Source organism: Mytilus galloprovincialis, chromosome 11, assembly GCF_965363235.1.
Source record: "Mytilus galloprovincialis chromosome 11, xbMytGall1.hap1.1, whole genome shotgun sequence".
Taxonomy (NCBI): domain Eukaryota; kingdom Metazoa; phylum Mollusca; class Bivalvia; order Mytilida; family Mytilidae; genus Mytilus; species Mytilus galloprovincialis.
In genome coordinates this window covers 4,041,212-4,068,514 of record NC_134848.1, presented here as the reverse complement: position 1 = coordinate 4,068,514, position 27,303 = coordinate 4,041,212, and the positions used below count along the sequence as shown (strand labels likewise).

Here is a 27,303-nt window from a genome sequence, read left to right as displayed (position 1 = left end):
GTCTTATTTTTCTTGTCTCTTCGTACTGAATAAGAAAATATTACTCGTTTTAATGTTTCTTGAAAAAAATTTTTTTTAAAACTTTGATCATTCTTCTTAATCATTATTAATCAGACAGGTTTAATGGACAACAAATATTTGTTAGAATTATATAAAGTGGGATCTCATTTTATTCGTAACACAGAACTGAATCAGATAGTAAAGGTTTTGTTTTGTTTCTTGACGAAACATTATTCTGTAAACATCTGATTTCAATGACAAGTTAAAGAGAACAAGTCTTTTGTCAGATAATGTTCATTCTACAGATTTAATGTAATATTTCTTTTAAAAAAAAATACTTATCAGAATTATTTAAAGTGGGGTCTTATTTTTCTTGTCACTTCGCACTGAATCAGAAAATATTTCTCGTTTTAATGTTTCTTGAAAAAAGTTTTTTTTTCCAACTTTGATCATTCTACTGAATCAACATAAAATCATGTTGTTTATGATACATGTTAAATGGACAACAAATACTTGTAAAACTTATATAAAGTGAGGGTTGCTATTATTTGACTTGTTACACTTATATAATTAAGACTTTACTAATCTTTTTTTACCTGTTTTGTTTCACTGAATCAGAGAATATACATTAAATTTATATATACACAAATATAATTGGATATTTTCTTACCCAATGTTATATTTCTTACATTCGGTAAATTGTTTGACTCCTCTCCTGATTTTTTTTTATCACACACCATTAACATGTTTATATTTTTATCTTGTTATAGGATGGAAAAACAGCTTTACATTATGCTGCTCGGAATGGATATAACAATGTAACAAAATTGTTAACAGATAAAGGATGCAGTCCTTGGGTAAAAACAAAACAGGTAACATTCAGTTTTATTCTTATTTGATAGATAGATATTTTATTCTCTAAAAACTAAATACAAGTCAACAGAGAAAGTACAATTACAATATAAATACAAATACCATAGTTGAGGATAAACAGCTGCAGATAAAATATAATAAAGTACAACTTTTAAGTTTATGATTAAATACCTGTATAATAAACAGGTTAAACTAAATATGAAAAAATCAGTCTGTGCTTAACTTTTACATGGAACGAAAAACCTTTTTATTAATACACTTAATGAATGAACACAGTTTTCTTAAGGAGGCTCGCGGGTATAAGATTTTCAGAAAAAAATTAAGCAATACATTACAAATTTCATTTATTACCTTAAGGTAGATAGGGTGTCTTCCTCCATTTTGGATTTTGAAATACTAGAAAACAAGGTCTCGATCTTTGATTAAATGTGCAAATTTTTATAGTAGTAGGTAATTCATGTGTAAGAATTTTCATTATAATATAGAAAATGCCATGTTTGATCATATTTATGATTGTATTTTACAAAAATAAGAATTCTTTTGTTTGATTCATTTTTTCCAAACTTTGTCAAATAAGGGGAGGCAACTCAAATGCAAGGGCAGATAATTCAGAAAGTGTTACTTTTACAATAGAATGTGTTAGGAATTTACCCATTTTTACACGTAGCAAGAAAACGACTCCGGTGACCCCTTTTTTTCTTTTTCTTATCTGAAAGCATAATATTGGAGCTATCTTCTCAAATTTTATCTAAAAATTCTATGGTGTGGTTTGCGTCTTATGGCGGAAAAATAAGTTTTCCATGCATAATCTATACAAAATCTTTACAATTTTGCACAACCTGTAGTGTGAAAATAAGTCCAGTGACCCATTCTTTTTATTAATGTTTTTAAACAAGCAGGATATGAACTACATTTTGGCAAATTATTAAAAGATTCTATGGATTATAATTTAGACACCCCATCTACCTTAAGTAGTTATTCGTTGTTATTACTTTATCATTATGGTACAAGAATCATTCCAAAAAATCAATTGGTGTTGGCCTCAGGTGACTTTTAAAATGTAGATATCATTGGAAAAGCTCCAAATTATCTCCTTTTTGTGCAAAAATGCCATTTTTGGCATTAAAATTGAAATATCTTTTTTAACTCATCGGTGACCTATATTTTTTTTCTGTTGTTTTCGAAAAAGCTGTACATAAACTAAATAACTGTAAAATTTAAGCGATTTCTGTAATTTAGTTCTTTTTTTTATTTCGATATTACAACTATTTCCCCTATTAGGTCAACAGAAAAAAGGACATTAACAAAAATGTATGCTTCTTTCGAAGGCAGATTGTGAGCGTAAATGAACGGTGACCCCATTTTATTAAAAAATTAAACAAATGATTCAGACCAGCTAGCCCCCTTAAAACTGATTGTTTTTTGTCAAGCTTGCGACTGGAATCTCAGAAAGCTCGGCATAGGGATAGTGATCAAGCAGTGGCGGCGGTGTTAGCTAACTTCTAAAAAGCTTTATATTTTAGAAGGTGGTAGACCTGGATGCTTCATATTTTGTATTGGATGCCTCATTTTACGAAGTTTCCGCCAGTCACATTTCCAATGTCCTTGACCTCATTTTCATGGTTCAGTGACTACTTGAAAAAAACTTTCTTTGTAATGTTAAATTCTCTTTTATAAGTAATAGTATAACTTTCATTTGTTGGTGATGAAAAAAACACATTACTGTTGTCAATAAAGTAGTACTAGAATAATGATATGGACTCTCATCATCCATGTGAATCTAACAAAAATCACGAATAATGACACTCCAGGTGTCATAGTTGTTGTCAATAAAGCACTTACTAGAATAATAATATGGACTCTCATCATCCATGTGAATCGAACAAAAATTACGAAAAATTATTCTCCAGAGTAACGTATGGCAGCCTTTTACTCATGTGTCATAGAAGCTGTCAATAAAGCAAGTACTAGAATAATATTAGTATTTTGCAGAATGTATTTTAATATAACAGTTGTACCGGTAATATGAGATTTTTCATATGTTCCAAATATGTAGAGTTAGTAAAATTCCTAACACTCTGTTGTTACTTATTACAAGTTAATGACACAGACAAAATTAACTGTAGTTTCCAGACAGATTGTTGAATTATCATAAAGATAGCTTTATTTCTTGTTTGGTTTTAATGTGATATTTTACATACTGCAATAATTTCTTTAACAGTAAAATCTCAAATATTATTCATTGATCTCTTAATAATGACACTTCATATTTGTTGTTGGTTAATCAGTGTTCTAGGATTTTTTTGGCACCTTGACTTACCACGGGTAAGATCAATAAAAAAATTACTTACCCACATCTAAAAGTTAAATCCGCCAACCAATGCGGACGGCGCAAAGCATACCCCCTGGTCCTTTTTGTCGAGCCTTCGACTTTAGTCGAAAAAGCGAGACTAAGCGATCCTACATTCCGTCGTCGTCGGCGTCGTCGGCGGCGTCAACAAATATTCACTCTGTGGTTAAAGTTTTTGAAATTTTAATAACTTTCTTAAACTTTACTGGATTTCTACCAAACTTTGACAGAAGCTTGTTTATGATCATAAGATAGTATCCAGAAGTAAATTTTGTAAAAATAAAATTCCATTTTTTCCGTATTTTACTATAAATGGACTTAGTTTTTTCTGCGGGGAAACAAAACGTTCACTCTGTGGTTAAAGTTTTTAGAATTTTAATAACTTTCTCAAACTATCCTGGGTTTGTACCAAACCTGGACAGAAGCTTGTTTATGATCATAAGATAATATCCAGAAGTAAATTTTGTAAAAATAAAATTCCATTTTTTCCGTATTTTACTTATAAATGGACTTAGTTTTTTCTGCGGGGAAACATTACATTCACTCTGTGGTTAAAGTTTTTAGAATTTTAATAACTTTCTTAAACTATCCTGGGTTTGTACCAAACTTGGACAGAAGCTTGTTTATGATCATAAGATAGTATCCAGAAGTAAATTTTGTAAATAAATAAATCCATTTTTTCCATATTTTACTTTTAAATGGACTTAGTTTTTCTACGGGGAACCATTACATTCACTCTGTGGTTAAAGTTTTTTAAATTTTAATAACTTTCTTAAACTATCCTGGGTTTGTACCAAACTTGGACAGAAGCTTATTTATGATCATAAGATTGTATCCAGAAGTAAAGTTTGTAAAAAGATTACTCCGTTTTTTCTGTAATTTACTTTTGAATGGACTTAGATTTTCTTACAATCATAAAATAGTAACAAGAGGAATATTTTTATTGATTTTTTTCCTCATTGTTGTAGAGCCTGCGATTTACAGCAAAAATAGGCGAGACACTGGGTTCCGCGGAACCCTTATAAATTTTTTCAACATCATACAGTTTGTCTCTCTGCTTTTTGTCAAGTTTGGGCTTTTTTGGTGGGGGTGATGCTTGATTTATATCGTTTAGCCTTTTTGAAGTAAATCCAAACTTATGCAAACTCATGATCTACAGATTCAGTTTGAATTTTCCGCCATTATAACTTTGAATATTGTAATTTACTGAACAAAGCTGGATTCGGATACGATTGAATTTTGTACAAAATTTAAAAAAAACGATTTCTTACTAAATTTGACAAATATGTTATAGTTATTACTATGTCATTTATTAAGAGCTATAATAAATGCAACTGTAAGTTTATTTTCCTCCGATGACAAGAAAAAAAAATCGTTTATGTCCCGATTTAAGCACCAGTTATCAATCCGGATTTTTCGATTTTACCGACACCGTGACCGACTTTTAGAATGATAGGAGAAGAATGTGGTCTCTTTTGCGCTTGATTACACCTAGTAAACGAGTGCTTGAATAAAAGCGCTGATAGACATCGACAAAATCTTCGATCTTTTATCAAAGTTTTTCTCGTGATTTAATAAAAATAAAAAGCAGATATGGGAAAATTGAAGAGGACCGGGAAATTTCAAGAGTTTTTCGGCTTCCCCGAACTTGAAAATTGACTTACCACTGGGTGACAAAGGCTAAAAAATGACTTACCCGTTGTCCTAATCCACTTACCCCGGGTAACGGGTAATGGAAATCCTAGAACACTGCCGGTTTAGGTTCACTGGTTTTTATGTCAAGTATAAATAAGACTATTCTGCATTGTATAGATAAAATTGATGCAACAGTTTTCTATTATTTATTGCATTATACATGTTATAAAGGTAACATTAGTGCAATAATTTACCTATTATTTATCGTTTTTAATTATATAGGTAACATTAATGCAACAATTACCTATCATTTATCGTTTTACATTGTACATGTTGTATAGGTAAAATTTATTCAACAGTTACCTATTACTTAATGTTTTACAGTTTTTTAAATAAAAGATATATATGTGTATAATTAATGAAAGATTATTTGATTGTTTTTCAGGGTAAGACTCCTTATGATCTGGTAAAAATATACTACTTTGATGATGAAGAGGAAAAAAGGAAGAAGGAAGAATTGATGGACTTCCTTAAGGTAAATAGTCTTGTCTTACTTTAAAAGATATTTACAGATTATGAGAGACAAAACAGACTTGGTACAAAGAAATTACAATTAAACAGTTGCCTGTAGTTTTCAATGTCATTGTAGTAATTTTTGTCAGTTAACAATGTAAGTTGACAATTCCAAGCTTGTTGCCTAATATACATGTTGGCATATGTGAAAGACAAATGTTTAAAATCTGTGTTCTCATCTGTTGGATGTCTCTTATTTTCAGCTCACCTGGCCCAAAGGGCAAAGTGAGCTTTTCCCATCACTTGGCGTCATACGTCCGGCGTCGTCCAGCGTCGTTAACTTTTACAAAAATTTTCTCCTCTGAAATTAATGGGCTAAATTTCACCAAACTTGGCCACAATCATCATTGGGGTATCTAGTTTAAAAATTGTGTCCGGTGACCCGCCAAACCAACCAAGATGGCCGCCATGGCTAAAAATAGAACATATGGGTGAAATGCAGTTTTTGGCTTATAACTCTAAAAAACCAAAGCATTTAGAGCAAATCTGACATGGGGTTAAATTGTTTATCAGGTGAAGATCTATCTGCCCTGAAATTTTCAGATGAATCGGACAACCAGTTGTTGGGTTGCTGCCCCTAAATTGATAATTTTAAGGAATTTTACTGTTTTTGGTTTTTATCTTGAATATTATTATAGATAGAGATAAACTGTAAAGAGCAATAATGTTCAGCAGAGTAAGATTTACAAATAAGTCAACATGACCGAAATGATCAGTTGATCCCTTTAGGAGTTATTGCCCCTTATAGTATATTTTTAACCATTTTTTGTAAATCTTAGTAATCTTTTACAAAAATCTTCTCCTCTGAAACTACTGGGCCAAATTAATCCAAACTTGGCCACAATCATCTTTGTGGTATCTAGTTAACAAAAATGTGTGGCGTGACCCTACCAACCAACCAAGATGGCAGCCGTGGCTAAAAATAGAACATAGGGGTAAAATGTAGATTTTGGCTTATAACTCTTAAACCAAAGCATTTACAGCAAATCTGACATGGGGGTAAAATGATCTATTAGGTCAAGATCTATCTGCCCTGAAATTTTCAGACAACTCGGACAACCCGTTGTTGGGTTGCAGCCCCTGAATTAGTATTTTTAAGGACATTTTGCAGTTTTTGCTTATTTTCTTAAATACTTTTTATAGATATAGATAAACTGTAAACAGCAATAATGTTCAGCAAAGTAAGATCTACAAATAGATCAACATGACCAAACTTGTCAGTTAACCCATTAAGGAGTTATTGCCCTTTATAGTCAATTTTTAACCATTTTTTCTAAAATTTTAGTATTCTTTTAAAAAATCTTCTCTGAAACTACTGGGCCAAATTTAACCGAACTTAGCCACAATCATCATTTGGGTATCTAGTTTTAAAAATGTGTGGCGTGACCCTGCCAAACCAAGATGGCCGCCATGGCTAAAAATAGAACATAGGGGTAAAATGTAGATTTTGGCTTATTACTCTAAAACCAAAGCATTTAGAGCAAATCTGACATGGGGTAAAATAATCTATTAGGTTAAGATCTATCTTACCTGAAATTTTCAGACAAAACAGACAACCTGTTGTTGGGTTGCTGCCCCAGAATTAGTAATTTTAAGGACATTTTGCAGTTTTTGGTTATTATCTTGAATATTATAATAGCTAGCGATAAACTGTAAACAGCAACCAAGTTTCTTGTGAAGAAAAAAAAACATTTTAAAACAACAAACACTGGACATGCTGAAAACCAACATCAAATGAACAGGCATTTTCAGATAAAAAACTTTTTAACCAAAACTGATCTTTAACATAGTGTCATTCATTGTCATTATCCAATTTATGACATAAAATATGGTATAATTATTAAATACTGGAACACTTATAAACAAGGAATGTCATTATGACTAGAACTGTTTTAAAGAAATATATTCAGACATGTATGGTTCTTGACTAAAATGTTTTCATGAGTAGAGTATTTTCATCAGAAAAATGTATATATTATAGATTTATAAGACAATTATTAAAGAGTGTATTTTTAATAAAAAAAAAAAATAACCATTGAATCTTCCTCAATTGAAAAAAAGGCAACTTGAAAAAAAAGAATTAAGACATCTGACTGTTTTCATATTTCTAACAATATTTAATTATATGTGATAAGGTTATATTTATCCTAAAGGAGCATGGCATACTAAACTCCAAATTGTACACAAGAAACTAAAAGTTAAAATAATACAAGACTAACAAAGGCCAGAGGCTCCTGACTTGGGACAGGCGCAAAAATGCGGCGGGGTTAAACATGTTTGTGAGATCTCAACCCTCCCCCATACCTCTAGCCAATGCAGAAAGGTAAACGCATAACAATACGCATTAAAATTCAGTTCAAGAGAAGTTCGAGTCTGATGTCAGAAGATGTAACCAAAGAAAGCTGCTCAACACCTAGCCCTCAACTATTTTGCTTAAAACAGCTAGCCCTCAAATGTCCTCCACATAGCCCTCAACTGGCCCTCAACTTTTTTTTAGCTCACCTGGCCCGAAGGGCCAAGTGAGCTTTTCTCACCACTTGGCGTCCGTCGTCCGTCGTCGTCGTCCGTCGTCCGTAGTCGTCCGTCGTCGTCGTCGTTAACAATTTACATTTTGAACTTCTTCTAGAGAACCACTGAATGGAATGAAACCAAACATGGCATGAATGTTCCTTATGAGGTGCTGACCAAGTGTTGTTACTTTGTAGCCGATCCATCATCCAAGATGGCCGCCAGCAGGGGACTTAGTTTAACATAGGACGCTATGGGAAATGCATACAAATGACTTCTTTTAGAGAACCACTGAATGGAATGAAACCAAACATGGCATGAATGTTCCTTATGAGGTGGTGACCAAGTGTTGTTACTTTGTTGCCGATCCATCATCCAAGATGGCCGCCAGCCGGGGACTTAGTTTAACATAGGACCCTATGGGAAATGCATACAAATGACTTCTTTTAGAGAACCACTGAATGGAATAAAACCAAACATAGCATGAATTATCCTTATGGGGTGCTGACCAAGTGTTGTTACTTTGTAGCCGATCCATCATCCAAGATGGCCGCCAGCAGGGGACTTAGTTTAACATAGGACGCTATGGGAAATGCATACAAATGACTTCTTTTAGAGAACCACTGAATGGAATAAAACCAAACATGGCATGAATGTTCCTTATGAGGTGCTGACCAAGTGTTGTTACTTTGTTGCCGATCCATCATCCAAGATGGCCGCCAGCCGGGGACTTAGTTTAACATAGGACCCTATGGGAAATGCATACAAATGACTTCTTTTAGAGAACCACTGAATGGAATAAAACCAAACATAGCATGAATTATCCTTATGGGGTGCTGACCAAGTGTTGTTACTTTGTAGCCGATCCATCATCCAAGATGGCCCCCAGCACGGGACTTAGTTTAACATAGGACCCTATGGGAAATGCATACAAATGACTTCTTCTAGATAACCACTAAATGGAATAAAACCAAACATAGCATGAATGTTCCTTATGGAGTGCTGACCAAGTGTTGTTACTTTGTAGCCGATCCATTATCCAAGATGGCCGCCAGCAGGGACTTAGTTTAACATAGGACCCTATTGGAAATGCATACAAATGACTTCTTCTAGTGAACCACTGAATGGAATGAAACCAAACATGGCATGAATGTTCCTTATGATGTGCTGACCAAGTGTTGTTACTTTGTAGCCGATCCATCATCAAAGATGGCCGCCAGCAGGGGACTTAGTTTAACATAGGACCCTATGGGAAATGCATACAAATGACTTCTTTTAGAGAACCACTGAATGGAATAAAACCAAACATAGCATGAATGTTCCTTATGGGGTGCTGACCAAGTGTTGTTACTTTGTAGCCGATCCATCATCCAAGATGGCCGCCAGCGGGGGACTTAGATTAACATAGGACCCTATGGGAAATGCATACAAATGACTTCTTTGAGAGAACCACTGAATGGAATGAAACCAAACATGGCATGAATGTTCCTTATGAGGTGCTGACCAAGTGTTGTTACTTTGTTGCTGATCCATCATCCAAGATGGCCGCCAGCCAGGGACTCAGTTTAACATAGGACCCTATGGGAAATGCATACAAATGACTTCTTTTAGAGAACCACTGAATGGAATAAAACCAAACATAGCATGAATGTTCCTTATGGGGTGCTGACCAAGTGTTGTTACTTTGTAGCCGATCCATCATCCAAGATGGCCGCCAGCGGGGGACTTAGTTTAACATAGGACCCTACGGGAAATGCATACAAATGACTTTTTCTAGAGAACCACTAAATGGAATGAAATCAAACATAGCATGAATGTTCCTTATGGACTGCTGACCAAGTGTTGTTACTTTGTAGCTGATCCATTATCCAAGATGGCCGCCAGCGGGGGACTTAGTTTAACATAGGACCCTATTGGAAATGCATACAAATGACTTCTTCTAGTGAACCACTGAATGGAATGAAACCAAACATGGCATGAATGTTCCTTATGTGGTGCTGACCAAGTGTTGTTACTTTGTAGCCGATCCATCATCCAAGATGGCCGCCAGCGTGGGACTTAGTTTAACATAGGACCCTATGGGAAATGCATACAAATGACTTCTTTTAGAGAACCACTGAATGGAATGAAATCAAACATGGCATGAATGTTCCTAATGTGGTGCTGACCAAGAGTTGTTACTTTTTAGCCGATCCATTATCCAAGATTGCCGCCAGCGGGGGACTTAGTTTAACATAGGACCCTATGGGAAATGCATACAAATGACTTCTTTTAGAGAACCACTGAATGGAATAAAACCAAACATTGCATGAATGTTCCTTATGAGGTGCTGACAAAGTGTTGTTACTTTGTAGCCGAACCATCATCCAATATGGACGCCAGCAGGGGACTTAGTTTAACATAGGACCCTATGGGAAATGCATACAAATGACTTCTTTTAGAGGACCACTGAATGGAATGAAACCAAACATAGCATGAATGTTCCTTATGGAGTGCTGACCAAGTGTTGTTACTTTGTAGCCGATCCATTATCCAAGATGGCCGCCAGCGGGGACTTAGTTTAACATAGGACCCTACGGGAAATGCATACAAATGACTTCTTTTAGAGAACTACTGAATGGAATAAAACCAAACATTGCATGAATGTTCCTTATGAGGTGCTGACCAAGTGTTGTTCCTTTGTAGCCGATCCATCATCCAAGATGGCCGCCAGCAGGGGACTTAGTTTAACATAGGACCCTATGGGAAATGCATACAAATGACTTCTTTTAGAGAACCACTGAATGGAATAAAACCAAACATGGCATGAATGTTCCTTATGAGGTGCTGACCAAGTGTTGTTACTTGTAGCCGATCCGTCATCCAAGATGGCCGCCAGTGGGGGACTTTTGAATGAAATTAAACATGTTCCTTTCCTTATAAATGAGGTTGTGTTGTCACTTTTAGCCAAATTTTATATTTTTGTATATGATTTCAAAAACCCAAGTAGAATCAGGTGAGCGATACAGGCTCTTGAGAGCCTCTAGTTCTGTAGGGGTATTAAACTATTTGACAAGTTTTCACATGGGACATGATAGTCTATAGCATATTTTTCTTTTGTAGACTGTCATGTCAAAGACATCCCCGGAAGTAACTCCTGACACCCATTCACAGGAACCTGCAGCGCCAGTAGTTGGAGGTAATCATCTAATGTTAATTATTCAGATACCGGCTGAAATGATTTATAATTATTTGTTTCTAATATACGGATATTTGTTGTCCCAAGTACATCCATACTTTTCTGAGAGTATTGCCACAGTGGGATATAGCTGATCTGCCTAAGACAAGTAAATGGATGTTTTATGTTCTGCCTACAATAGTAGAGGGTCATGATGTTTTCTGGTTTGTGCGTCTGTCCCAGTATTAAGTTAACGTTTTGAAATAAACATGTAGTTTGTGATCACATCAACTTGAAACTTAGTTAATATATATGACTCAAGCAATTGAATATTTGATTAAAATTGAGAATGGAAACAGGGAATGCGTCAAAGAGACTTCAACCAGATCAAAAAGCATTAAACAGCCAAAGGCCACCCATTCGTCTCGAACACAGCGAGAAAATCACACACCTACAGGCTGCTTCAGCTGACCCCTAAACTGTAATGTATACAAGTTCAGTAAAAATTGATGTCTCACTAAAATAAACTATCAGTATTCACAAAGTGTGGACTAATAAAATAAATTAAGTAAAAAGACAGGATATCACACAATTATGTATTGAAGGGTTTCTTTTCAAGTACAAACTGATGGATGTCACTAGTGGATCAATAATTGTTCGCATGGACGTTTGGTGAGATTTGTGCTCTATCTGCAATTTTATGTTTAATGTTTTTAATGGACTTGTGTTTGTCTCTTTATCATGTTTATGTTGACTCTAATAAGGGGAAGTTGAAATGCTGAAAACCAGCCATTGGCTCAACTGGATTATACAAAATAAGTAGTTTTTGGGATATTAATACATTGACACATAGACGGATAGACACATTGACCAGTTGACCTATTAAAAAATCGACATATTAATCAAATGCCATATTAAAACAAGAGGATCAAATTCAAACATTGACACAAAGACATAGACGGATAGACACATTGACCAGTTAACAAATTAATAAATTGACATATTTATACATTCAGTCATTGACAGTTCTAAAGCTTTTTACACATCAACGCCCTGAGAGATCTACACATTGACAGATCAACACTTAAACAGACTCATATACTGACACATTGACGTATCCACACTTAGACAGATCAACACAATAACAGACTCATATATACATCGACACATTCAGGCCGCTACAATAACTTTTTTTTCAACTTGTCCAGTAGGACAAGTACATACCAAAACTTACTTGTCCGAATGAAATTGTTACTTGTCCAAATTTTTTTAACTAAAACTAACCTTTTTACATTCTAAGTTGATTAAAGGAACAAAACGGATTTAAATAATAGAATAGAATTTGATGAATTTCTTTTGAAAAAGATTCAAAAATATGAGTCAAGTACAACTGAATCTAGTCATGTCACAGGACTTAGGTTCTAGTTTTCACCAATGTCAGTCTCATCAGAATCTAAACATTAGGCACCATCTGATAGGCCTATACACTCATCATAGCTCATTGGATTTGTATCCTGTTTTTTTTTTAGTTGAAAACAGTTTTATTCAAATGCAATCAATAAAAAGAAGATGAGGTCTGATTGCCAATGAGAAAACTCAAAACAAGAGACCAAATGACACAGAAATTAACAACTATAGGTCACCATATTACAAGTATTGTTTTTTTTTCTACTTATGATCAAATATGATTTTGTGAATTTTATGAAATTATGGTAAATAAAAAAAATTGTTTTTGTGAAAAAATTACCGGTATGGTATTTATTATAAAGAACATAATAAGGTAAGAAAATGAGATACTGATTTGTCTTGGTCCCAAATTGTTTCCTGTCTTGCCAAACTGTCTATCAATCATGTCTACTAAATATGTGTCCTACGGTGCCAAACTGTCTTAAACTTTCAGCTAAACCTGTCCAAGTGACGAACTGTACTGTAAAGTTACCTTATCTATAAAGCGCAGCATTGATTCAGATCAGTATGACTGGTTTCCGAGAATAGTATACTTTTGACTTGTTAAAAAATACCTGACAAAGAACCAGTTAAAAATTATTGATTGCAAGTAAACATGTCGAGAAAAAAGTTTTGCATTTGAATAGACAGAATACAGAAACATGTCAAATTAATATTTGTTTTGTTTGTTTGTTGTTTATAATTATACTTTGTTCATCAAAGTTGGATGAAGTTTATTTTCTGCAGAATAATTGTACTTGTCCCAACGGACAAGCTTGATACAGCTTTTACTTGTCCGACCATTTTTCCCTCTGGTACCGGACAATTGGACAAGCGTTATTGTCGAGGTCTGCACATTGCTATATTGACACACTGACAGATTAACATTTTTACAGATTCATACATCAGCACATTGACATATCGACAAATTGACAGATCAACACAAAACAGACTCATCAATTGGCATATTGCTTCACTGACAAATCAACACATAAACATATTCATACATCAACACATTGTCATATCGATACACTGACAAATCAACACTTAAACAGATTCATGCATCAACACATTACCATATTGACACACTGACAGATAAGAAAAAATAACAGACTCATATATCGACTCATTGACATATTGAAACACTGACAAATCAACACATTAACGGACTGATACATCAACATTTGATATATCAACACATTGACAGATCAACACATTAAAATATGCATATATCAACTCATTGACATATTGAAACAATGACAGATCAACACATCAACTGACTCATACATCAACATTTGATATATCAACACATTGACAGATCAACACATTAACAGACTCAAACATCAACACATAGACATGTTGACACACTAACAGATCAACATATAAACACACTCAAACATCAACAAGCTGACATATTGACACACTGACAAATCACAAATAAACAGACCCATACATTAACACATATACATATTGACACAATGACATATTGAACAGACACATTGACATATTGACACACTGACAGATCAACATATTACCAGACTCCCACTTCAACAAATTGACATATCGACACACTGACAGATCAACACTTTAACAGACATATATCATCACGCTGATAGATCAACACATTGATAGGCTCATACATCAACACATTGACATATTGACACACTTACATATCAACATATAACCAGACTCAAACATCAACACATTGACATATTGACACACTTACATATCAATACTTTAGCACACATACATCATCACGCTAATAGATCAACACATTGACAGACTCATGCATCAGCACATTGGATATTGACACACTGACATATCAACATATTACCAGACTCAAACATCAACACATTGGCATATTGACACACTGACATATCAACACATTCCCTGACTCAAACATCAACACATTGACATATTGACACACTGACATATCAACACGTTCCCTGAATCAAACATCAACACATTGACATATTGACACACTGAATATCAACATCTTACCAGACTCAAACATAAACACATTGACAGATGAACACATTAAGAGACCATACATTGACACATTGACAGATCTACACATTAACAGACTGAAACATTTGCATATTGACAAATTGACACACTGACAAATCAACACATTAACAGACTAAAATATTCACACGTCGACATATTGACACATTGACAGGATCATACCTCAATACATAGACATATAGACACTCTTGACATAATAAACTAAAAACATATCGAACAACTCATACATTAACACATTAACATATTGACACACTGACAAATCAACACATTAACAGTCTCTAACATCCACAAGTTGACATTACGACACATTAACAGACTCACACAGCAACACATTTGCATATTGACACACTGACAGATGAACACTTTAACAGATTAATAAATCTACACATGACATATCAACACATCAACATATCAACACATTAACATACTAAAACATCTACACCTTAATACATCGATATACTGACAAATCAACCCATTAACAGATTCAAACATCAACGCATTAACACACTGATATATCAATACATTAACACTCATACATCGACACACAAACATATTGACACACTGACATATTAACTAAAATTTCAAACTCATACGCACACCTTGACATATTGTCACACTAACAGATCAACAAATTAACAGACTCATACATCAATATGTAGACATATCAACACACAGAAATATCGACAAACTGACATTTTAACACATTATCATGCAGATTCATAAATCGACATATGGCAGATTTTACAATAACCAGGATATTTTATTTTTTTTATCAATCAAAAAAGGAATTGCTGAAACTGTGAAACAGACTGTGAAATGTAGTAATGCAGAATGTTATTCTATTAAATGTGTATTTCTGAGTAAATAAAAATAAAAATTAATTTGTATTTGTGTTTTCTGTCAGATGTAGAGAGTTTTTAATTTCAAAATGTTAGACATTGCAGAGACATGGTATCCTACTTGCCCAAAATCTAACTTATTTTGAGTTGAATTTTAAAGTATAAATCATATGTTGGGCATTATATCATGGGCTTATATTTTAATAAAAAGTCTCCTTTTGGGTGTTTATCACAATTTAAAGGCAGATTTTTATTAGTAAAGGTTAAAAAAGTGCATTTTAATAAAAAATTGCGAATGTTACATATTTTCCGTCCGGTGTGGTATGTCGCGATCGCAACTTTTATTTTGGTTCTCAGACAGTCCATTGTAGTTATTTTTATCTTCGGATTTATGAATCATTGAAAATACCAATTATTTACATTTTGATGACCTTAAGGGGGTCAACGGACTAGAGGAATCAATATCATTGGCTGTTCTATTTTTGCGAATGTTACTGATCTACGTTTCCGTCCTTATCAGGGTCACGTGAGGAACATTATATTTAGATCTGTAGCTCTCCTGTATAGAAGTTACGATCTCGCCCTGAGTAGAAATGGAAGCTGAATCGGTTGATTCACAGGATGGGAGGAAACAAAAGGTAAGTTGTATGTAATTTCACTGCATGAGGAACTTGAATATATTCCGTCCATCATAAGGAAGTTCGCAACAAATAGTCGAATCAAGTAATTTCATGATAATATCAAATTAAGAAGCTTTTGTTGTGTTTTTTCATCGTCAATCGAGATTTGATCGTATTTTACGAACATTTGAGTCATCCCGTTCATCTTGGAACATATAATATACATTATTCTTGATAAGTTGTTGTGAACGGTATAAGTTGGACACATTTTTATGTAGCGATTGTTACTTTCGGACATAAATTCAATGTTGCGAATGTCGATCTGAGTCTAGTGAGACAAGTACAGTCGTTGCGAATGTTCCCTGAAGACTTGAATAGGTGTTGGGAACGTTACTTATGGACAAAAAAGAAGGAAGTAATGTTCAATTATGTTGCTAATGTTTCATGTTGGACACAAATTACGACAATAAATTCATAAATTTTCCAAAAAAAATATTTGTAGAAACAGTTGAAATATGGGTGAAAAAACTACTAATTTCTGTAAATTTAGTATTTTCAAATAATTTTGAATAAATTTAAAGAAGGATTTTTACATCTATGATGCTATGAGATGGAACAGATATACTATGTTGCATATGTTACGAAAAGACATTTGTTAAAGTTGCTAATGCTACAAGTGAGACTAAATTGCATCTATTGCAATTCTAAAAACATCACACAGAATTTTGAATTTTAAAACGTAACAAAATACTGAGACCGTCATACACTATTGTGGTGTGAGTAACATGGTAAAAAAATTTAATCTGGCAGCAAGAAGGTTAAAATCATATGATAAATAATAAAGAACCAGGGTTAGCATTCAATTTTATTTGAAGGTACAGGGACAAATAAAAAAATACAAAAAAAACCATTCTGATAATTTTATTTCAAGTAATATTATATACATGATATACATGATATATGCCCGCTTTAAATTGTTACATTTTTTTCTCAGAACAACTACATTATATTAAAATATAAGCATTTCTAAAACTTGGTTTCAAGAATTATTCATCAATCCATCCCACAGTGGCTAAATGGTTAATTTCCTGTTTACTGAATACTTTTAGTGTGGTTTCATAAGTGAGCAGTAGCTCACAGATACTCTTGTTTTTAACTGGATTTCTGTATTTTTTTACTGAAAAAAACTTTTGTATGAGGTTGTACAGCCTGTCTGTCACAAACACTTATATTTTTTTTTCTTTTCTAGAAGCATCGCAGCACCATTTGGAGAGAACAGCTTAAAAAGAATAATCCTCAAAAGTATAAACAATATTTAGAAAAACAAAAAGAACACTCCAAAACAAATAGACAAAAATTGAAGTCAATAAGATTGAAAAAGAACAAAACACCAGAAGAAGAGCAAGTATGCAAAAATATCCTAGAAAATCTGAGAATGAGGCAAGCTAAACTAAGACAAAGAAAGAAAGAAAAAACTGAAACACCAATTAAAGTTAAGATTGGATCAAACAAAAATACAAAAAGTAAACCATCAACAAGAAAAAATGTGCAAACAAAGAGAGAGAAATGGAGAGTGGCAAAGGCAAAATACAGAGCAAACACCTCAAATTATAAAAAAAGATGGGTTAAGGAAAAGGATAAAAATCGTAAAAAAACAACAAAAGATGATGAGAAAAAGATGCAATTGCCAAAATTGAAACAGAAAACTGAAAAAAGTCATGACATGATAGGATACAAAACAAAGCAGTCCTTGTGGAATAAGGCGTCCTCAGTAAGACAACAGTTGCCAACTACACCAAGAAAGTTTGTAGATCTTTTAACACACATCATTAAAAACACAACACCAAGGAAAAAGGATGCAATATACGAACAACTGATACAGAAAGAAAAAAAGTATGCAAGCATATTTATGCGTAGAAACATGGCATTTACTAAGGATCTTTTAGATAGAAATACTCTCAGATATCTGAAAAGTTATGATAGAAAAAACATAGTCAGAAAAGCATTGAAGAACCTGAAGATACAACCTAGAAAAACAAGGAAGGATAAATTTTCGAAAACAAAAGAAAACTTGGTGAAGTCATTTTTCCTAAGAACAGCCAGAGTTCTACCACAGAAGAGATATACTACAAAATATGGGCCTGGTTATTCTCTACAAATGACATTAACAGCTGCATTTAAAACCTTCAGAGATGAGAATCCTACTATTAAATTGAGCTTTTCTAAATTTATATCATTAAAGCCAAAATGTGTCCGACTATTGACAAAAACTCAGTGGAATGTGTGTGTTTGTCCTACATGTTTTAACATTAAATACAAACTTACATGCCTAAACAGAGCTTTCTCTCATCACAAAAGTCCAAGAAATGAAAAAGAGCTAGTCAACTTTTTATTATGTAGAAAACCTGATGCAAGGAGATTTCACCAAAGTAAATGCATTTATGGCATTTGTGAAATGTGTAGTTCACACGAGAAACATTGTAATATTGTACAACATTATCGTGATTTAAATACAGATCAAGAACAAATATGTAAGCTGTCCTGGAACCATTGGGAGAGAAAAATGGGAAGTGATGGTAAAATAAGGAAATGTTTGGTACAGAAAGAAGGAAATGTTCATCAATGTCTAGAGGAATTGCAGGAAGACGTTGAAAAACCAACACAAGGAACATCCCTTGTTAAACATGTATTTACTGCTGATTGGCAACAGTTCCAGTTTAACACGATAAAAGATAATCTTCCTAAAGATAATATTTTAATGGTAATGGATTTCGGAAGAAATAGAGTAGTGAGATATCAAGATGAAATTAAATCAGCATATTTTGCTGCAGCTCAGATTACAATACATCCTATAGTTTTATTTTATCACTCCAATGATGTGCCAGAACTGATTGTAAGACATTCTTTAGTATTTCTGAGTGATGATATTACACACGACTCAAAAGCAGTCGAGTATTTTCAAAACAAAACTCTTGAATTTTTGGATGAAAAATCTATACCCTACAAGGAATTGATAATTTTTTCTGATGGTTGTGCTGGACAGTATAAAAGTAGGCACACTTTTGCCAAATTAGCACAAGAAAATGTTGTTATACAGCGTCATTATTTTGGGAGTGAACACGGCAAAAGTGAATCTGATGGAGAGGTTGCTGCTGTTAATAAAGCAGTGGACTCAGTTGTAATAGGAAGACGAGCAATTATAACAAATGCTACAGACATGTATAATTGGTGCTGTGAGCATATTGTTTTTGATGAACCAGGATCGAAGAGAGATTTTTTCCTAGTTGATAAAAACATTATCGAACATTCTAAAGAAGACACTGTTAAACCCATTAAAGGAATAAGACAGATACATCAAGTTAACAATGATCCTCAAACACAAGGTGCACTTAACATTAAGAAGGTGTCATGTTTTTGTGAACAATGTTTAAAACGGGACTATGAAAGATGTATAAATTCTGACTATACAGATATTGAAAGAATAAAGATCCAAAATGAAGGTAAAGATGTTAAAGAATCAAAGAGGAAGACAATTATACAGGGAAATAAAAACAGTGAAAACAAAGAAAATGCAAAATTGAAAGTCAAGGAAAAGAAAACAACAATTAAGAAAAAGAAGGAAACAGCATCATCAAAACCAAAAGTACCTGTTGTTCCACAAGAAAAGAAAACAGCAATTAAGAAAAAGAAGGAAACAGCATCATCAAAACCAAAGGTACCTGTTGTTCCACAAGAAAAGAAAACATCAATAAGGAAAAAGAATGAAACAGTATCTTCAAAACCAAAGGTAGTAAAACAAAGTGTGCCATTGAGGACAGCAGAACAACAACAACCACCAAATGAGCACACAGCAATAGACAGGAAACAATATTTTGATTTAAAACTTCAGGAATTGCAAAGGTGTGCAGACTATGATATCTTACTGGCATTATGTACACAGTTAGATGAAGAATTCAAACAAATTGAAATTGTGATAAATGAAGATACTAATATTGTCTCAAATAATTTAGTAGTTGACCGTGATGCATCAAATTTATTCCCCAAACTTAGACTACAGACAACAAAGTTTGTGAACTATTTGCCAGTGGTGGTGTACGGGGATGGGAATTGTCTTCCCAGAAGCATCAGCACTCTTGTCTTTGGGAATGAAAATAATTTTAAGGAAATTAGAGCAAGAATAACAGTAGAGATGTGCATTAATGCAGAATTATACCTCAAAAATGAAAATCTTATCAAGGGAAACAGTTTCCCCAAGAAGGATGCTTCTTGTCTACTAAATACATATATAATGTTTCTGGAGCAATATACACCTGGAGATAGACTTACAAGAAATGTTATTAGAAGACTTTATGAAGAAGAGGTATTAAACTCGTGTAAAAATGGATCCTGGATGGGTATTTGGGAACTTCTCGCAGTTTCATCAGTATTAAAATGTGAAATAATGTCTGTTTATCCAGATGTACACACTGATGTTGTTCCAAGAACTGTACTCCACAGGCGAATTCTTCCCTTGAAAGAACAAGAAGGTTTATATTCTATCTCTGCTGCTGTAATGTGGTCATCAACTAGAAATGATGGATTCATCAATCATTTTGTCCCGCTCTTACCACTTCATAGACAAGAATCACACTCAGTTAATACTGAACCCTTGATTTGCTTTGATGATTCAGATACTAGTTTAAATGAAGATGACAGTTTTATTAAAACTTTTCTTGAAAATGATGTTTTTATGAACATTGATAATAGTGACATTGATGTCATGTCTGAAGTTTTAAGTAGCCAAGCAAACATAGTTGATGAAAAGTCAGAAGTCAAATCAGATGATGTAGTCAAGTCAATGCCGATCGAGTTTGAAGTTGTATGTAGACAAGCAAACATAGGTGACGAAAAGTCAGAAGTCAAATCAGATGATGTAGTCAAGTTTTAAGTTTTAAGTAGCCAAGCAAACATAGGTGATGAAAAGTCAGAAGTCAAATCAGATGATGTAGTCAAGTCGGTGCCAGTCAAGTTTGAAGTTTTAAGTAGCCAAGCAAACATAGGTGATGAAAAGTCAGAAGTCAAATCAGATGATGTAGTCAAGTCGGTGCCAGTCAAGTTTGAAGTTTTAAGTAGCCAAGCAAACATAGGTGATGAAAAGTCAAAAGTCAAATCAGATGATGTAGTCAAGTCGGTGCCAGTCAAGTTTGAAGTTTTAAGTAGCCAAGCAAATATAGGTGATGAAAAGTCAGAAGTCAAATCAGAAGATGTAGTCAAGTCAGTGCCAGTCAAGTTTGAAGTTTTAAGTAGCCAAGCAAACATAGTTAATGAAAAGTCAGAAGTCAAATCAGATGATGTAGTCAAGTCGGTGCCAGTCAAGTTTGAAGTTTTAAGTAGCCAAGCAAACATAGGTGATGAAAAGTCAGTAGTCAAATCAGATGATGTAGTCAAGTCAGTGCCAGTCAAGTTTGAAGTTTTAAGTAGCCAAGCAAACATAGTTAATGAAAAGTCAGAAGTCAAATCAGATGATGTAGTCAAGTCGGTGCCAGTCAAGTTTGAAGTTTTAAGTAGCCAAGCAAACATAGGTGATGAAAAGTCAGAAGTCAAATCAGATGATGTAGTCAAGTCAGTGCCAGTCAAGTTTGAAGTTTTAAGTAGCCAAGCAAACATAGGTGATGAAAAGTCAGTAGTCAAATCAGATGATGTAGTCAAGTCGGTGCCAGTCAAGTTTGAAGTTTTAAGTAGCCAAGCAAACATAGGTGATGAAAAGTCAGTAGTCAAATCAGATGATGTAGTCAAGTCAGTGCCAGTCAAGTTTGAAGTTTTAAGTAGCCAAGCAAACATAGTTAATGAAAAGTCAGAAGTCAAATCAGATGATGTAGTCAAGTCGGTGCCAGTCAAGTTTGAAGTTTTAAGTAGCCAAGCAAACATAGGTGATGAAAAGTCAGTAGTCAAATCAGATGATGTAGTCAAGTCGGTGCCAGTCAAGTTTGAAGTTTTAAGTAGCCAAGCAAACATAGGTGATGAAAAGTCAGAAGTCAAATCAGATGATGAAGTCAAGTCTGATGTAGATGTTATGGATAATAGTGCATTAGAGACAACTGTAGCAGAGAAATCAAGGTATAAGTGAATTACATTTGATGTTAAATTATTAATTTTTCTAGTCAAAGCGTTTTTTCCCCTCACAATTACTACATTTGTACTTAAATAATTATGATAACGTTTTGGATACTTTTTTTAACTTAAAGATTATTATCACCAGAATCTATATTTAAAAATATATAGATTTATAACTTGTAATTTCTAATTATTACATTGCTTTAAATGAAGAAGAATTTTAAAAAACAGCCAATACAATATGACAATAATTTATCAAATAGTTTATGGTTAATAATTTATAAACAAGGTAAATGTTATTTAAAACAGAACTTTTAAAACTGGGGATTATCTGGCTGTCAGATTTGGAAATAATGTATACCCAGCAGTTGTAAGTTATCAATTTCATCAAATTGTTGATGTTATTTTTTAGCTCACCTTTCCTAAAAGGAAATGTGAGCTTTTGCCATCACTTGGCGTCCGTCGTCGTCCGTCGTCGTCGTCGTCCGTCTGTCTGTCCGGTGTAAACTATTTCAAAGATCTTCTCCTCTGAAACTACTGAACTAATTCCAACCAAACTTAAGCTGAATGATCCCTAGGGTATCTAGAATAAAGTTTGTGTTTTATATACCATTTCATAAAAAAATTGAAGGTGAGCGATTCAGGCTCTTGAGAGCCTCTTGTTTTATTTTCTTGGATTTTTCATTCTTTATCTAACCTGACTTAGATTTCTCCAGTGAAATGCTATATAGATCAAGAACAAATAGAAATGGGATATATTTATTGAAAAAACAGGGTCTTAACTTGGAAAATCTTTAAATGCTTTTCAATTTTCAATGACTGCTTGATTGGTACATTTGAAGAAAAAAAAATCGGTCATTATTTTTAAAGCTATCATTTTGAAGTTTAGGTCAGGTTATGTTTAATTTTTTGTTTGTGAAGATATGTACATACATTTCTTGATTTATATCAACAATTTATTAATAAAATATGTGTTATCTTTAAACTAAGAAAGATATGTTCATTGTACGAAAATTTAGATTTATACTTAATGACACAAGATATTCTTTGTTAAATGTCAGAATACATGAAAAAAAACACATTAATCAAGCTACAATTAAAAAATAATATTTACAGTGTTCTGTTATTTCATTGATTTCATCTACATGTATCATTTGTGTATTGAGAAGTCACTTGTCATTATTTTTAAATCTTGTTTCAGGTGTCTGAATGGCCATGGATTTTTTATTATGCATCTACTAGATGTAATAGAAGGTGGAAGGAGGGAACATTAAAGTACATCATAGCTGAACATGATATTATACAAAAACTTAAACCACCAGAGATAATAATGGAGGGGCGTTTACTTTTATATATATTCAAAGGTAATTTATAATCTGTTTCTTTGAAGGGCTTTATATCACATTTAAGCTACCATATATATATATCTAGTTGGCATAAAAGTCATTGTTCACAGAAATAATTACCAAGAAATTGTCAATTTGATTTTCAAGTGTACCTTAGCATTATCTAGGGTAATCAGTAAAAAAACATGGTTACCGTTTCAGCTAAAACTAATAATGACAACAAAATTTTTAAAACCATACTTCAAGCATTCAGAAAAAATCCCATTAAGAGTGATGTAAATTTGAAGAAAAGTCCTAAAATAATAGTAAAACATTTTTTTTTTCATAATCATATATATTATAAGCAGTAATATTTTCAATTTATTTTCTTTCAGATGAAGTCCTCCAGAAGAAACCGGGAGACAGAAAATGACTGTTAAATTAAAACATTAAATTAATTTTAAGCTTCAGCAGTATTTGAGATTTTGAATGCAAGATGCTGATGCATCTATCATCGGATCATGATTTAATTGACAAAACAAGGTGTTGAGGCATTGATCACTATTGCATATCAGTACTCACTATATATGTGCAAACTGATTTGAAATTGTTTATTAATTTCTTGTTTGATTTTTCTGGCCAGACATGACATGGCAAATCTCAGTAATACTTCATCTAGAATCAATATCTGGCCTTTTAGCTACTAGTATTTAGTGCTTTTGGTTGCAGGTTTAATTAAAATTGGTATTTGCCTCTTGACATGGATAACAGTTTATACTTCATCTAGAATCAATATCTGGCCTTTTAGCTACTAGTATTTAGTGCTTTTGGTTGCAGGTTTAATTAAAATTGGTATTTGCCTCTTGACATGGATAACTTAGTTTATACTTCATAAAGAATCAATATCTGGCATTTTAGCTACTAGTATTTTGTGTTTTTGGTTGCAGGTTTATTTAAAATTGGTATTTGCCTCTTGACATGGGAAACATAGCTTTAATACTTCAAAAAGAATCAATATCCTGCCTTTTAGTAACTAGTATTTAGTGCTTTTGGTTTCAGGTTTACTCCAATTTCGGATAAAACAATAGACATTAAAATGTGTATACTGTGCCTCTTGTCCTCCAAGCATACAGCATCTTTTAATAAGAGCAAAGGTCGGCTCAGAAATATAGGCAAAACAGTTAGTATAGTATGTCTGGGTCAGTTTAATAATATTTAACTTGTTCTAGTCCATATATGCACTTGGCTTCTAATGGAATTTATGCAATAATTAATATTAATGCATCCATTAAATCTGGTTGGTTGGTTCATCTACTACAAGGAAGGGTTCTTTTTGGTACTCTAATCATTTTGACATGATTATCTGGGTAACTGAAAAAGATATCAACAAGAACGGGAATTTTCTTAAAGTATAACTGAAGAAGGTGTTGCTAATGTTACAACCGGGGTACTGTGAATTGGTTTCTAGTTTGACATTTGATATTAAGACAATTACATTCTGTATATTAAGAAACTATTAACCAGAATATATATAATAGTATAACTACAGGCAAAGATAAACATTACTGTATGCATACATTTTAACTTTTAAAGATGTTGTTGCTAATGTGACATGTCCAAATGTTGCTAACGTTACTAATTTTTGTCTCTGTCACATTAGCAACAGCAGTAATTAAAAACATGTTTTTTTTAAAGAATCTGGCATAAATTCAACTTGTATAATGTTAATATATGTAACACATGAAAATCTTAACTGATTAAAAAAAAAATACTGTGAAGAAGAGGTCAATTTCCTAGCAAAATGAAAACTTTACGTCACATTTTATGTCCGTTACATGTCCAACAAGTTATACATTATTTATTTCCACTAATATATTGGAAATAGTAATGTGTTAGATGCTAATTATCTTCCAAAACCAATTTACTTTCAGAATGTGTTTTAGTTTTAACTCAGGGAAAAGGGTTTAAACCAAAATTTATGCAATTTTGGACAAGGGTGGAAAAGGAGAAAATGTGGGCAACCCTGTTTCATTGGAAATTATTCAATAATCTGGTACATTATTTACTATGTGTTGGAAGATTTAAGCCCTACTGATCATAAATTTTCAAAAAATATAATTTGTTTCCATGAAATGTCTACTTTATTTTTTTATTTTGAAAGTAGGTGACAAAACACAATACTGAAAAATCTGCCATATAGACATATTGACACACTGAAATTTCAACACATTAAAATATTCATATATCAACACATTAACATATTAAAACACTAACAATTAAACACATTAACAGACTTCTACATCATTACACCAATGATTCAATACATAAACAGGCTAATACATCAACACATATACATAAAGACATTCTGACATATTTAACACATTGACATATCGAAAAGATGACATATCAACATATTAACCAACAAATGAGGAAAAATTATCTATGAGTGTGTGTATGGATACATTTTTTTTTCACAACATAAACACATCAAAACTTGCCATTTTTTTTTTTTTAGATTCCATCGGAAAAGGTCAACAGTCTGCCATGTTAAATCGTTTATATGGGAAGGGCAGCTATGAATCATTTGATATGAGATGTATGGTAACCGGCCAATTTTCTGTTGGGAAATCGACTCTTGTGAAGCTGTTGGCTGGAGAAATTATACCTGATGGTCGACACCCGACTGATGGGATTTCTCTGGTAGAAGGTCGCTGTGGCCTAAACATTAAGTCAAAAGAGTGGATTCTTGTTGATCCAGGTGAGAAAGAGCACAAGTAGAATACCTGACTACATTAAAAAAAACTCTATTGCATTGACTGCCCTATCAGCAGACATGTTATAGCACTGATTTAAATAGTTTCACATTGTAGCCATTTTTTTGTGCCTTCTATTCACGCACCATATTAATACAATATCAAATCTGATTTGTGTATGAAAAATCTTAACATTTTACTAATCTTATTAGAAAGATGTTAAGGTTTTATATTTTGAAATTGAATTTAAATGTTAAAATTATTCAATGAATTAACATTATTTTCCATATTCAATAATGTCACCAATCAATCAGTTAAAATATGACTCTTTAAAATTTGTTAATAGCACTATGTGAATGTAACACCTGATAAGATATCATTCTAATCTTAATTACTGATTTTTTCTTACATTCTTCACTTCGTTTTGACAGCCTGCAGCTGAGTTTGATTTGATTTGCCTGATTTATTAAATATAATTTCAGACTCTTATAATGCCCTTGATGTTGTGTACAGTAAGGTTTTAATGACCTCTCTGGAAGAAGAGGAGGAGAGTGAACTAACCAAAAAGTTCATCAAAGCTTCAGATACAAGCCCAACTGGTTATGCCAAAGCTACACTTTCCTCTTTGCCCTCAGAACAGTCTGCAGCAGCACAATCTCTACCTTCAACAAAATCCTCTAACGTGCCTCACACTGTAAAACAGATGGAAAAGAAAATGAGAACAAGAATGACTAAAGAAGAAATAAGAAAGAAAATGGAAAAGTTCCTCAAAAGTGGGAAGTATAAGATGAAAGTTGGACGCCTTATCTTCTGGGATTTTGGTGGACAATATGTTTATCTAACAACACATCAGACCTTCATGACGTTCCGGGCATTGTTTCTTGTAGTATTTGATGGGAGCAAAGATTTGCATGAACAGGTCCCTGATGTGATGTGTTTTCCAGGGCAGCACATGACGCCAACGCCAGCAGGTAATGCACATGTTATTTACACTCAGATAATGAAAACAGGATACAATTCTATGACAGCAAGGTGATAGTTCAAAAAACAATTAAAATTGTCTAAATATTTAAGCCTACATCTAAATGTTTACATAACTTCACATT

General features: G+C 33.2%; 2 protein-coding genes across 3 annotated transcripts in view; both read left to right on the top strand.

Annotated features, from left to right (window-relative positions):
* Positions 1–27,303, top strand: part of LOC143051536 (uncharacterized) — a 202,662-nt gene that overhangs the window by 143,423 nt on the left and 31,936 nt on the right. The window contains exons 2-4 of one of the 2 annotated variants that reach the window (XM_076224428.1): positions 11,042–11,117; positions 25,960–26,202; positions 26,680–27,168. In XM_076224428.1, coding sequence (XP_076080543.1) covers positions 11,042–11,117; positions 25,960–26,202; positions 26,680–27,168 — 808 coding nt within the window. The remainder of the gene's footprint in view (positions 1–11,041; positions 11,118–25,959; positions 26,203–26,679; positions 27,169–27,303) is intronic. The other variant, XM_076224429.1, reaches the window with a different exon arrangement.
* On the top strand, positions 15,310–20,960 carry LOC143051514 (uncharacterized). The gene is made up of 2 exons (XM_076224411.1): positions 15,310–16,044; positions 17,276–20,960. Exons 1-2 carry the CDS (start codon positions 16,000–16,002, stop codon positions 20,951–20,953), a joined length of 3,723 nt encoding a protein of 1,240 aa, XP_076080526.1. The 5' UTR covers positions 15,310–15,999; the 3' UTR covers positions 20,954–20,960.

Excerpts from the sequence above, each read along its gene's own strand:
- LOC143051514 (XM_076224411.1), top strand. The coding sequence starts at position 16,000 with ATGGAAGCTGAATCGGTTGATTCACAGGATGGGAGGAAACAAAAG. Across the intron at positions 16,045-17,275 it reads AGGATGGGAGGAAACAAAAG|AAGCATCGCAGCACCATTTG; the intron begins GTAAGTTGTATG and ends TTTCTTTTCTAG.